Source organism: Bombus huntii, chromosome 14 (genome assembly GCF_024542735.1).
Source record: "Bombus huntii isolate Logan2020A chromosome 14, iyBomHunt1.1, whole genome shotgun sequence".
In the NCBI taxonomy this organism is placed as follows: Eukaryota; Metazoa; Arthropoda; class Insecta; order Hymenoptera; family Apidae; genus Bombus; species Bombus huntii.
In genome coordinates this window covers 4097620-4111191 of record NC_066251.1, presented here as the reverse complement: position 1 = coordinate 4111191, position 13572 = coordinate 4097620, and the positions used below count along the sequence as shown (strand labels likewise).

The 13572-nt window shown below is 32.8% G+C and overlaps 3 protein-coding genes across 5 annotated transcripts in view; 1 reads left to right on the top strand and 2 right to left on the bottom strand.

The window, feature by feature from the left end:
- Positions 1 to 74: 74 nt before the first annotated feature.
- LOC126872867 (probable chitinase 2) lies at positions 75 to 3964 on the bottom strand. The gene is made up of 8 exons (XM_050633086.1): positions 3005 to 3964; positions 1893 to 2090; positions 1667 to 1826; positions 1504 to 1600; positions 1211 to 1417; positions 940 to 1137; positions 708 to 836; positions 75 to 615 (listed from the first exon to the last, which is right to left on the bottom strand). The coding sequence occupies exons 1-8, from the start codon at positions 3066 to 3068 to the stop codon at positions 325 to 327; spliced, it is 1344 nt and encodes a 447-aa protein (XP_050489043.1). The 5' UTR covers positions 3069 to 3964; the 3' UTR covers positions 75 to 324.
- Positions 3965 to 5493: 1529 nt separating this feature from the next.
- Positions 5494 to 6424, bottom strand: LOC126872882 (mitotic spindle assembly checkpoint protein MAD2B). Its single transcript, XM_050633102.1, has 3 exons — positions 6276 to 6424; positions 5900 to 6197; positions 5494 to 5830 (listed from the first exon to the last, which is right to left on the bottom strand). The coding sequence occupies exons 1-3, from the start codon at positions 6292 to 6294 to the stop codon at positions 5524 to 5526; spliced, it is 624 nt and encodes a 207-aa protein (XP_050489059.1). The 5' UTR covers positions 6295 to 6424; the 3' UTR covers positions 5494 to 5523.
- A 289-nt stretch (positions 6425 to 6713) lies between these two features.
- Positions 6714 to 13572, top strand: part of LOC126872852 (ubiquitin carboxyl-terminal hydrolase 48-like) — a 75357-nt gene continuing 68498 nt past the window's right edge. The window contains exons 1-11 of one of the 3 annotated variants that reach the window (XM_050633052.1): positions 6714 to 6862; positions 7222 to 7361; positions 7449 to 7652; positions 7740 to 8066; positions 8245 to 8481; positions 8568 to 8818; positions 8899 to 9440; positions 9511 to 9612; positions 9683 to 10086; positions 10170 to 10536; positions 10622 to 10806. In XM_050633052.1, coding sequence (XP_050489009.1) covers positions 7228 to 7361; positions 7449 to 7652; positions 7740 to 8066; positions 8245 to 8481; positions 8568 to 8818; positions 8899 to 9440; positions 9511 to 9612; positions 9683 to 10086; positions 10170 to 10536; positions 10622 to 10806 — 2753 coding nt within the window. In that variant the 5' untranslated portion in view covers positions 6714 to 6862; positions 7222 to 7227. Of the gene's footprint in view, positions 6863 to 7221; positions 7362 to 7448; positions 7653 to 7739; positions 8146 to 8244; positions 8482 to 8567; positions 8819 to 8883; positions 9441 to 9510; positions 9613 to 9682; positions 10087 to 10169; positions 10537 to 10621; positions 10807 to 13572 lie in introns of those variants that run through there. The other 2 variants (XM_050633051.1, XM_050633053.1) reach the window with 2 other exon arrangements.

Below are 13572 nucleotides of genomic sequence, written 5' to 3'. Positions count from 1 at the left end.
TCTTTAGCAGAAACAATATTTTAAATTTAAGGAAATTAAGGAGGAAGTTTAAATTCATTTCATATATTTTTAATTCAAATAGAAAATTTCTTTATTACTATATATACACGAATAATTATAATAATATGCCATTAGCATAAACAGTATGACATTCGGTAGGTTACATTTATTATTACAATAGATTAGCATAAACATAAAAATGGAAAAACAGCTTTAGAGGAACATTTTCGAAACAATAAAGAGAAGCAAATCAGTCCTTAGGATAAATGTATCCAAGTTTCATAAACTTTTTGGTACTATTTTTTCAGCCATTACCAGCTCGCTTCAGATATAGTATGCAAGAGATATTAATATTATTAAAATAGAATTATGAGAAAATTTTGTGATGGAAGATGAATTATCGTTATATTCTTTACCCATGTTTACACTATCTTTATCACTGATTACCTGACTATTTTCAGATATAACTATGTTAATCCATCTTAGTAAAGGATATGTCATATCTGTTAAATTTAAAGAGTCTTTAAAGAGATTTGCGCACTTTCCATGGAAATCGTCAGTATCGATGCTCCAAATCATTACACCGGCTAATTCTAAGCTCATCGCGTATTCGATCTGAAAGTTTTAGGAAAATATTATATTGTTGAAGTAACACGTGTAGTACTATCATTTGTTATCGTCGCTTGTAATAGATCAAACTAATCAACCTTTGCTTTTAAACTCCTCAGATTATCATATACTATAACATGATCATCGTTAATGACATAAGGTGTATCGCTAGTGTCATCCCAGCCAGAAGTCCAGTTACCTTTATGACTCACTAATTCTTCACAAATCTAAAAAATCGTACATGTTATCATTTTATTAGAACGAACAAATAGATAGATTATTATTAATAGAATTAACGTATCTAATCAATATAACAAAAGTAAAATGTACTTCATTATATCCCATAAAACCTTCTTGGTCAGTGTAAGGCCCCTTAAATCCATTTGTTATGGTTGTTCGATTAATTGGACTTTCTTGGGAAGAATTTAATTTGCTTGCCAATATATAAGTTCTACCATACATAGGCAGGCCTAAGATTGTTTTATTTGCTGGTGCACCTTTACTTAACAAATAATTAAGTGTCTCCATCTGAAAATTTTATTGCATTATGTGTTCCATCTACGATACTTGTTACTCGTTGTAATTTTTCTATATGTTTTACCACGCTTAGACCGTCTCCACTTCTTAATGGTGCATTCGGAAGCACTTTCTTATCCCATGATCCATGATAATCGTACGCCATTACATGGATATAGTCGAGATATTTGGAAATTTCGGGAATATCGTATGCCGTATCGATAATTGCTTTATTAGAACCTAAAGCTGCTGTTAGTAGATAGTTCGACTCATTGAATGCTTCTTTTAATTGCTATTAGAATAGAGAATACGATTAATTTCTGGCTAAGATAAAAAAACTGTAATTTCGATAAAATTACATTACGTTACGTCGTTTACCTTCACAAGAAGGGCAAAATATAATTTGTCTTCTGGACTACCACCCCGTGATCCTGGATATTCCCAATCCAGATCGAACCCATCGAACTTGTATTCCCTGCAAGATAGAAGCTATCATATAAATCAGCAAAGTATAAAACTATCTTAATATTCGATTCCATACTCAAGGAAGTCCACTACGCTCTTAACGAATATAGATCTTCGTGTAGGGGATGAAGCGAGTATAGAGTAATTTTTACTACCCTCGTTCCATCCTCCGATTGCGAGTAGGATGTTTAGACCTGGATACTGTTCGCGAAGTTCGGTCATTCTTTTGTAATTATCTGGAATATTATGACGGCTATAGAACGAAAATGCCATGTATCGAGTAATTTACAATATGTATCTACCCTTGTCAATATCTATGTTGGGATCGAGGCTCGTAATGGTCCATGTTTTGCTGTCTAATCCGGCGAACGCGTATATGATGTGCGTGCAAAGTTCCGGACGGATATAAGGGATTCCAAATTTTCCATCATTATTTCTATAAACGGCCCAGGAGGCGACATAACAAGTTACTACCTTGTTATGCTTAATCCCTAATCGAGCTTAGTGGAGAAAGAAATGTAGTTTTAATGTACAATTATTACAACTTCTTTTCTCTTTTCGCAAAAAATTCATTTCCATGTATATACATATGATAGATTATTTTTTTAACCATGTCCCAGGCTCGTTATTTTTTATCGGTAAAATATGCGAACATAAATCGTTCATAAAATATGCCCGCGCGCGCTTTTGTTATTTATTTGATGTAAATATGAAGAACATTAAATCCTTGAGATAACTTTCTATTAAGTTATGAATTATAGAAAAGTATTTTCAGTGATTTACATATCTTCGAGGAATGAAGTTAAACAAAGGTTCCATCGAAATGTCAGATTTCCATTGCATAAGCTACCGAACAAAATGTCAAACGTTTTCTAGACTTTCCTCCTCGTTGCATAGTGTGTCACCAAATAATAGCAATGTAATTTACAGCCGGATCACATACAAACTTTTGTATTTTTTATATATATATACATAGAATATATATATACATATATACATAGAATTTGGTAAAAAGATTGGCTTATCTTATGCCTAACTGCTTTAATACATCATTTATTGAAAAATTTCATCACATATTATGATGGCTGAATATTGTACTTATAACGAATGGTAAAAGTTGATATTTGAATACTCGTTTCGATCTTCTATTTTTAATTTTAATTTAAATTTTAAATGTCGTATTTTATGCCTCGTTCACTTTATCTACATTTTTAGCATCACGTTTACCATAAATAATTGTAGTTTTATGAATTTTATTTAGTAGAATTATTCCTTATTAGAATTTTATTCCTTATTAGAAACAAATTTGGTCCTCTTTCACCATCGTTCTTTGGATGTAAATACCGTTTGAAATTTAAGTTACGCGCTATCGTGTTAATGTTAAGGGAATGATTTCAATTTAATACGTACTCACCTAGAATACCATTGCTACAGAAGAATAATATTGTAAGCAGAGATAGGAAGATACAGGCCTTCATTATCGAGAACCGCTACACGAATGCCGAGTTATTGTCCTGGTAGATAGCTTTCACTTGACCACAATACGGTACTTCAATCCTCGGAGAAAAAGAAAAGCATTCGTGCGTGTAGCTTGAAAAAGGACGGAGCTAAAACCTGTTGTTGAAAACTCTTGTACAATAAAAGTGTAGAGCAAACAGTAAAGCTTTAAATATATACTATGTGACGAATTTTTAGATAGATATCAGGAGATAACCGAATGGAATGATTCTATCGACTTCCGCTATAGATAGTGGTTATTGATAATCAAGAAAATACATATAAGAGTTATTCATAACCGCTGATATGGACCCAACACTAATTATTATTTCTTGTTATATTATATATATATCACATTTTCCAAGAACGAATTATTCAATAAAAAGAAGATGTTCTTATTCGATACTTTGCGAAGAAGAATTTTATAATTTTATTGAATAATTTGATCTTAGACATTACGTCAGATGAATGAAATTTGATATTTTTGTTAAGGTTGCTGCAATAAGTATCGGCTTTCATAGGCTGCGAACTTCTTTGTGAAAAAATCAATTAATATTATTGTAGCAAGTAATTGTCCTATTAATGACATGTTTATCTTAAACAATTTTTTAATGAATCATAGAGTTTTGTATGAAAATAAATTTCGAGAAAATGCAGTCTCGGGGTACTAATAAAACGTAATACGTAGTTGTCTTCTGCGCCTTCGCGGCAGCCATGCAAACTAAAATTTGAAATTTCTTCATTTCGCGCGGTGTCATTTAGAAAGTTGAAGCAACCGCAGAGAGCTCGTCAAAAATATGGAAAATTTAGTATACAACGATATGTCACTGCTTCAAAATGGTGAGAATCTCGATTTTAATGCATAATAATAATGCATAATAATGCATAATAATATTTTAACTGTATCATATAACTACATATTTCATATCCTTAGTATGATATCCGTGTGTCTATGGTAAATGAATAATAGTTGATTCATAGTTTTGAAAGGTAGTATTTTCATAAAACATCGTTTCATTAAACATAAAGGAGAAGATTTGTTTATACATTAATGTTCCAAAGTTAGTTTAAACGTTTGTTTGTAAATGGTGGGTGGTAACAGACACTAGCAGTCTTGCATGTGTGCGTTGTGCATCAGGCCCTTAAAACTCGCTCAACCCTGGTTTATAAACATAAGATAAATGACCGGCAATTAATACTGACGCATACGTTCCCATAAACGCGCAACTATTGGCAAAAATCATTTTAGTGATTTTTATTATTATCATCATATATTTTACTTATCAATTATCATTATTGTATATTATACTATACTATCAGTATATTGTCGTATACTATCGTATATATTAAAATCTAGTTCCAATTCCGATCGCTATGAACGCTGTAATCCTGTTCTATACTGAATCGATAATGTTGTGAATATCATTAAAATGGTAAATGATTTCAGACCCTCAAGATATGGAATGCAGAAATACATTAACTGATAGATCTATTCTGCACCTCGTCTGTGGTCATATCTCTATTAATATGTAGAAAAAAATATATTTCGGAGATTATTGAAAGCATAATTTCGACTAAAAATCGCTGAATGTTAACAGAGGCATAGGATGTGAAAGGAGATCTTCACCCACCATGATGTCTGTAGTACCACTCGTAAAAGAAAGATAGAGAAAGATGAATTACCAGTAACTCTGTATAGTCATACGGTTCTATTATTACATAATGAATTAAGTCGTTACTGAAAACTAATGAATTGTTCCTCTCTTAAACCAAAATTGTATACTTTTAGATTTTCATTGTAGAAACTGATTTTTAAATAATTTTTTGATGCATATTTAAGGCCGAACTTTTTATCGAATGTTATATACATTATATACATGTATCTACACTTGTTAATATATAATTTTCTGTTTAAAAAGAAATGTATTCTTCGGAACTATATGAAAGTTCAGGTATTTAAACAGTTCTATATATATATATAAGTTAATCTCGTAAGTAATTAATTGAATAATTTTTTTTGCCGATTTTATTTAAGGAGGTGTAACTTACGAGATATATACATATCTACTCTTATCAAAAGATACATCCTCTTTTTATAGTCCGTACTGCTCGTCTATGACGTCACAGAGTGGGCGGGGCTGTGTAATATAAGAAATAGAAGTACCTTATTCATTCTATACTCCTGTTCACTACCGGCTAGTTTGAATCAGAATTTATACTCTCAATAGGTACATATTTAGTTGTTTCTGTATGTGAATGTAGCTTTTTTAGTTTCTGATATTTGAAGTTAATAATTCCAAACATTTTCAATGCAAGTTTCTTAATAGATTTTTGCAATCCTAGATATTTTACATTAACATTAAATATTTTACAATTGATATTGATAGTTAATAATCATAATGTATATACAGAATCAATTGCTACATATAATTATAATTAATTTATGCATTTCTTATTTTCATCTTCAATAACATACATCTGCAAGTTTAGACATTCTGTTTTTATAGTTTTCAATGGAAGTAAATTCTTGTTAGTCATATCAGGGGCATCTTCATTGATAATCCATGGAAAATCTTCACAACAAGGATTTTCACTTAAAGTTACATGTGCAGTTTCATATGTTTTAATTTCAATGAAGAAAGATGAATCTTCTGGCAATGGTTTTAAATAAGATTCACACATGGATAGTTTCAAACAAATTGTTCTCAACGATTCTTCTGTTTTTAGATAGTATGGATCTTTTCTAAAATAAATTTCAGATTAGACAATAACATAATGCTGACATTATAAGATTCTTCACAAGCATACATACTCTGTGCTATTTGCTTGCAATTTTACAAGATCAAAGACAAATTTTTCAATTGGTTCTTTCCTTTTATTACAGAAGACCAGATTCACCGCTCTGACACTATTTTCATCCTCTTTTATTAATTCTCTGATTGCATTTAACACATTTCTTATGTATTCATTGAGCTCAGGATGTTCAGACACATATACACATATGCTGTATATCTTCTTCTTCACAAATATTTCCTTGGGATATAAATTTCTGAAGAACAGAATGTGATTAAATGCTACTTCTAGAAATTCCAGTAGGATATCAGTAGTAACTATAAATAAAATAAGAAATACGTTCCATTACTTATCATCTTATTTATATTTCTCATAAATCAACAAATAATATTTACCTATTTTATTATCAGACATTTTTTAATATATTTATAAAATGATAAAAATATATAAAAATATAGATAAAAATGTGTTAGTAGTTTCAATAAAAGAATATTCAATCTTCTATTCTCAGTGTAGGTAATTTTCTCTTGTTGATAACTTTTTATATGTTCATATCTAAAATGATATAACAAAAATGATATTTATGAAATTTCTATTATGTATATGCGAACATATTTAATATTGTTTGTTCGATAAAGATTATTGCTTTATTTTTAATAAATAACATGGTAAATAAATTCCAAAAAAATATATATATATTAACTTAAACGCGAAAAATTATTTAGCGATTGATTTGACGCGTGCCTAGACCAAAGCCGACTGCATATGGCGGTCAGTGTATACCAGAAACGGTTAGTGTTTTGATGATACATTTTCATCTGTTCACGAAAGGTGTCGATGGATGCTTGAGTTCAGTGCGCTTGAAAACGTGACAAGTTTTTTTCGCAGTCAGATAATGTTGTAGAAGAAGCACAGTACTTTACAACATTTGCAGCGGCATTTTTCATAACCTCAACAATCAGGAACAGTACGGTACTTTTATGTGAGTATATACATACATAGTTTTTGATATACAAAACTGTTCATTTGTTAAATACTAAGCTTTAAGTCGATACATTATTTACGATTATTTTTATATTACTAAACTTTCGAAAATATACGTTTTACAAAATTGATTATTTTATGTGGTACTTTCGTTTTATTTTTATTCTGTAGTGTTGTGCGATTTTCTCATGGCGCGAAATGGAACATGTAATAAATCGAATTTGAAACATATGCATTGTGTTTAAGATAATATTGCGTAAAGTTTTAGTATAAAATCAAAATAAGATAAAAAGTATCAACATGGAAATATTTGAATTTAATTACTAAAAATATATTATCTGTTTGTTAATATTTTAGATAAAAATGCCGCCAGCAAAAAAGACTGATTTAGACAAATTAGCATGGGCTTGGGTAGAAAGTGTGGTATTAGACCAAATAGAAAGGATACATTTGGAAACTGCATATAGAATAGGCTTAAAAGCATGTAAAAATTGCAAGTAAGTTATATGCTTATTTAAAACATTATATATTCATATGAAATAGTATTCTTTTCGATCATATTAAAATAAATGATTTGTTTACAGACGCAATTGCACAAATAATCCACAATGTTTGACTGGATTAGGAGAAGAAAAGTATATGAAGTCGCAACCCGCAGAAGTAATGCCTTTAGAAAGTTCTTTATCTGAATTACGTGACCCTACCCAATATGTTGGTCTAAAGAATTTAGGTGCAACTTGTTATGTTAATAGCTTAATTCAAATGTGGTTTCATAATGAAGATATGAGGTATGTACTTATTAATACTATTAATATTTAGCTTATATTTCATTTATTTGCAAATATCTACTACAAATTGAAATTTCATATTTTCAGGAGGATAATATACAAGTGGGATATCACAGAAGATCCAGAGGAAAGGGAAGCAGTGTGTCAAGCTGAGAAGAAAGGAGTACCGTTTCATCCAGTGACAGCAGTAGGACAGTTGCAATATATATTTGCAATGATGCAATTCGGAAATCGTCGTCTGCTCGATCCTATGAATCTCGCGATCGCATTGTCTTTGGATACTAGAACTCAGCAGGATGCACAGGAATTCTCCAAGCTACTTCTCTGCCATATCGAAGGGAAACTCCAACAAAACTCAGAACTGAAGCAGATGCTGCAGAGGCTGACCCAAGGAAAATACAGCTATATCAATTGGTGGGTTTTCTGAAGTGGAAAACAAATGAGAATTGTCCTAAACGATGATGATGCTGATGATCTTGACGATGAGAACATGGTAGGACACGTTGCTCGCTGCGGTGACTGGTGCGATCAACTGATCTGACCGAGAGAAGCTAATTCCGTCTAAATAACACGAGTTTTATGTTTGACGCAGTTGCTCTAAATGCGGAACTGAATATCCAACCTCCACTACATTCTACGAATTGGATCTACAACTCGCAGCCACTCTGAAAGAGGCAGTAGAGAAATACTTATCTGTGGAACAGTTGACTGGAGCAAATCAGTATCATTGCGTTACCTGCAATGACAAAAAAGATGCGCGCCGGTTTATACGCTTGGAATCTCTTCCAGAAACATTAAACATACAATTAATGCGTTTTGTGTTTCATAGGTACTTTTATTTTATTACGTATTAAATTATATTATACTATTAGATTGTTATATATGTTAATAGAATATGTTACTTTGCTTTGTTAGGGATTCCGGGCAGAAAAGAAAGTTGAATTCTTTTATACAATTCCCGGAAGATCTGGATATGTCAGAATATGTTAGGTGTCCGCCACAAACTCATTTGTACAATCTCGTCGCAGTTTTAAGTCATAAAGGCCCATCTGCACATTCAGGTCACTATATTGCGAATATATGCAATTCAAATGGTGAATGGTATCAATTTAGTGACGATAAAGTGGAAAAAATGCAGAATAAAAGAATCGAGGATGGTGTTAGTGGTGAGTATAAATTTTATTATAATATAATAAAGAAATTATTTAATAAAACGATAAAATGTAGTTAGAATTTTTTATTACAGAGAATTCGAAGGTAGTAAAACGGGGACGTATACCGAAAGGATTTTTGTCTTCTAATACCGCGTATATGTTAGTTTATAAGAAAGTCACACCAGAAAAACGAACATGTAGTACAAAGAAAAATAAGTTGAAAAAGTTAGATGGAGAAACCAATAGTAATAATAATGCAACAGCTATGGAAAAGATTTTAATAGTTCAAGAAAAATCAGACTCATTAAACGAAGAGAAACACAGATGCGATACAATGTCAGGTGTTTCTGATATAAATAATTCTGAGAAAATATTGAAACCTGATATGGAGAGCAAACAGGAAATGGAAACCTTGAAGGCATCTCCAGAAAATGTTGCAATGGCACAATCTGTGAACGCAGATTCTACCTTTGATGAACAAAATGGCAAACATTACGAATTCGACAATAAAGAAAATAAGCTCGATGTGGATACGAAGAAACCAGTTGTAAAAGTTTTGAAATTGGACTACAAGCGGTTAAATGGTGCTGCGCATAGAGCTATGAGTTGTGGGGAACGTGATTTTTACGAAGAGGTTGGTATATTTAGTTTTTCTTTTATTTCTCTTATGGATATTCATATGGACTCATTATCTTACTTTATAGATGGAGTTTGAAAATTGGGAAGTGAGTACAACGTTGCGTGACTTAGTGAGGCAAGAGAATGTGAAACACGAATTAAGTTTATTGGCTATTCAACAAGAAAAAGTAGGTATTAATAACAGCAACAGATTGAGTTTAATCAGTTAAGAAGCATTCTCAACGATGTTTCTTGTAGCAAAAGGAGATCGAAGATCAGAATTTAAAGAGACAACTTGTCATAGACGTGTATAATATTATTTCGAACATAGTTTCGTGGGACACATATCAATGGATTCCAAACGATTGGTTATCAAAATGGCTCAATGGACACTTATCTGTCGATGGAGTACCACCAATAGACAATTCTACATTAATGTGTTCGCATTATCGACTTGATCCCTTGAAAGTGAATCGTGCAAAGTGTATACCTGTCACAGCTGCGGATTTACTTTATGATAAATATCGTGGAGGACCGCGATTAGATGAAAATTCTTTTTGCGAAATTTGCGTGAAACGTCGGTACAAGCTACTTCGTTTCAAGATATCGCTTGAACGTGATCACAAGGAAGTTAGTGAACTCGTTCGAAATTTCAAAGAACCGTGAGTCTCCTGTATTAATAATAATTTTAAAACGAACGCATTATTTTGTAAAAGAAAAATAAATTTTATTTTCATGGTAACAGGTCTGAGACTAGTTATATCGTGGGTGCTGATTCGCTGAGATCATGGCGAAGACTTGCGATGGAAAAATTTACGGACGATATGGAGCAGGAAATTGAGGATGAAGATTGTCAAGATCCGAGTGGTTCGCAGGAAGATAGTAAAAGTGGTACAAGTAAAGAAAGTGAAGGACTGAAAGAACCGGTGGAAGGTGAAGAGAACGAAGTCATAATCTATTTCAATGAAGATTTACTTTGTGAGCACAGTTCATTGAAAACACCAGATTCGACAAGAAAAATAGTGCCCCGTGAAGCTTGGGTGATACTTCGAAAATATTTCCCAGAGTCCAAGGAGTACTCTATTGGTGCCGCGTCATGTTCGATTTGCGAGGTACTTTTTCGTACATATTTGTATATTTAAATAAAGATAAAACAGTTTGATATATGCATGTATATTGATCTATCTTACTGTTCAGGAGAAAATGGAGAACGCGCAGAAAGCAAAAAAGGACGACAAGATAAAAGCCAAACAACAAAGGGACGAGTTAAACGACTTGTATCACGGCCGAAATAGGAACGAAATATTGAAGTGTGAAGATCCAGAAAAAACATTTTATATCGTCGAGAAGGGTTTCTTGGACAGTTGGCGTTCCTTCATTCGGTGAGTCTGATTATTTGTGTGTTTTCAACATTCTTAGCCTATTCAATTTCATTGAACAATTATGACTAATGAACAATATAAAACGCTTTATTTCGAATTCGTATTAAATTATTCGTATTAAAGTACTCTAAATTCTTAGGGTACTTTATGTTACATATTTTGAAATATCGCTCTCAAAATATCTTATGTCTGCTAAAATTTGCTACAGTAAACATATAAATTAGTAAACTCAATATTGCATGTTTTAAAATAAAATATGCTCTATGATTCGGACTTCTGAATGTAGGAATTATATATACGGATAGCACTTATATCATATATGTTTGTATGAATGTGAGAAATTTCTATATTTCGAAGATAGAATAGAGGGGTGGGGGAGGAAGTGTAGGGCACAGAAGCAGGTTAGAAACGGAAGGAAGAAAGAGGATAGAGGGAGAAAGGAAAAAAGAGAAGAAAGAGGACATAAGTCAATAGTTCTATACCTCTAATATTTCTCCTTATTCAAAGCAAAGGAAACCAATAAATAGATTCATATACTTAATTATTAGAAAAGTATTCAATACGAAAATAATATTATCAATATTCAAACTTGAGAGAGAGAGGGAGTTGTCTTTCAAAAGACATTTTTATCTTACTATACATAATCATGAAACAAATTCATAGAATTTTTTCAAATTCCAAGTTGAAAAGATCTGAGTTCCTGAATCTTGAAAGATCAGTGTCCCTCACAGTAATAAGAGCAAGTAGATATGTAACGAAAGCTAACACACAGGGAAACAGCGAGGATAGAAGAAAGAAAGAGGGAGGAAGAAGATAGTAGGGACGCATTAACGAGCTTTTCCTAATTATGAGAAAAAACTGGACTGTGCGATTAAGGGCTGCGCTGGTCTCTCCCCCATACTCATGTAGACGGTGGGCCAGGAGAGCAGCGTGGAAAACTAATTGAAACCGCCTAACGACCCGCCGGCAAATGATACATCAGCCTCGAGGAAACTGGCCTCGCCACGCCGTCTTAATACCGTTTCGCCTTATTCGACGCTCATCGGCCATCGAGCAATTTCGTCTTTTACTCTCCCTTTTCCGGCCCGCTTTCCTTCACGATCTCTCCCAATCGTGTTCCCCGCGTTCCACTTGCCTCCTCGCACGCCTAATTACCAGTTCCAACGAAGATCGAGGACGCATCTGTGCGAACGATTTATCGTTGTTTGTCTTCGATAGAACGTTGTTTCGTAGAAAATTTGTTTCATATATTTTTAACTTAATTAATGACTTGGGGATCAGATATCGATGTACTTATTTGTCACTGTAGAAGCATAAAATTTAGTAAATTTTGCGAATAACGATGCTGCGAAAATGAATCACGTTTGGGATAGATAGTTTATATGAAATAAAATGTAATATAGTATAATATGAATTTTGAGTCCTGGAAAAACATTGTATTATCGATATGGTGTAACAAAATTCTCTTATATCATACATTCGTTGGTTCAGTTGAAATTATCATTTGTCCCAAAATAGGGATTAAATCTTTCCGACACTGGTGGTAAAAAAAGCGATTTTAATGTCTGGACGGGTGTTACGAGCGTGTGGGATGATTATATGCTTCCTCCTGGATACTCAAGATTGACGGATTCAAATTTGCCTGGGCTTAAGTCCCGCGGGTTCCACGGTTTACGGACAGCCGGCTAAACTGGGATCAACCCTTTACGCGGATTACAGCGTGTGTCATGTCACGCTTGATTTCGGTACATGCTAAAGGGGTGTGAAAACCAGAAACAAGTGGTCCTCCTCTCTTCTCTTGCTAAGTATTTAAAATAGCAGGAGAAGAACGAGAAGTTTAATTAGGTGCTTGTAAAAGCGCTCGTAACGCTTATCGATCCAATCAAATTTTAACGAGGCCTGACTATTATAAGTAGCACTTCAGCTTTGAAAATCATTTCGTTTTTGTTTCTCTCTTTTTCTTCCGCAATTTATATTGATACATTTTTCTTGATAATATTTTCTTCTGGCTATCAGGAAAAGTTCTTCCGTCAGACTTTATTTGTATATTTATACTGTATTTAGGGATTTACGGAGAAATTAGCTGCTGTTGATAATTCAATCAATAAATTACTCTACGATAAAGTACATTTTAGGTTGCATTTTCTACGAGTGTCGGATAAATAAATTTGTAATGAAAGCGACCTTCACACTTTTCTTAGGTAGCTTATTTAGATCTTTATAAAAGTTTTGTTTCGTATAAGTGACGAAGCTAATATGTTAATATGTGAATATTTGGAAAGTCGATAATTTCGTAAGAACGTGTTCCTTTTCTTAGATACGAAATTCCGATAGAACATAGAATTTTCTAAATAAAAACGATCGAAGATAGTTATTCAAAGAATGTCCGCAGAATTTTATTTCACATTCCATCCATTTCGTAGCCAGCGAAAATGTTACTCCGGATTCGTCGTAGATACTTTACCCTTTGTCGAGCAAGGGAAAAGGTAGAAAATATTTTTCCACACCCGGGCCATTGTCTTTTCTCGCATCTCTGGGTGATTAATCCTTCATACCCCTTTTTTCGCGGTGGTCATTATCGAAAAATCTCCCGGTGGATTTTCCGTTCGCGATAATTTACACACGAAAATTCAAACTTCAAAGACAAATGGATATTTTAATTGCGCACGTATCAGAAACCTTCCCATCTTAGGTTTTTAAACGTATTAATCTTAGTTTCTAACCAGTTTTATTACTTCCCTATATCTCTTCCATTAGCTGTACACG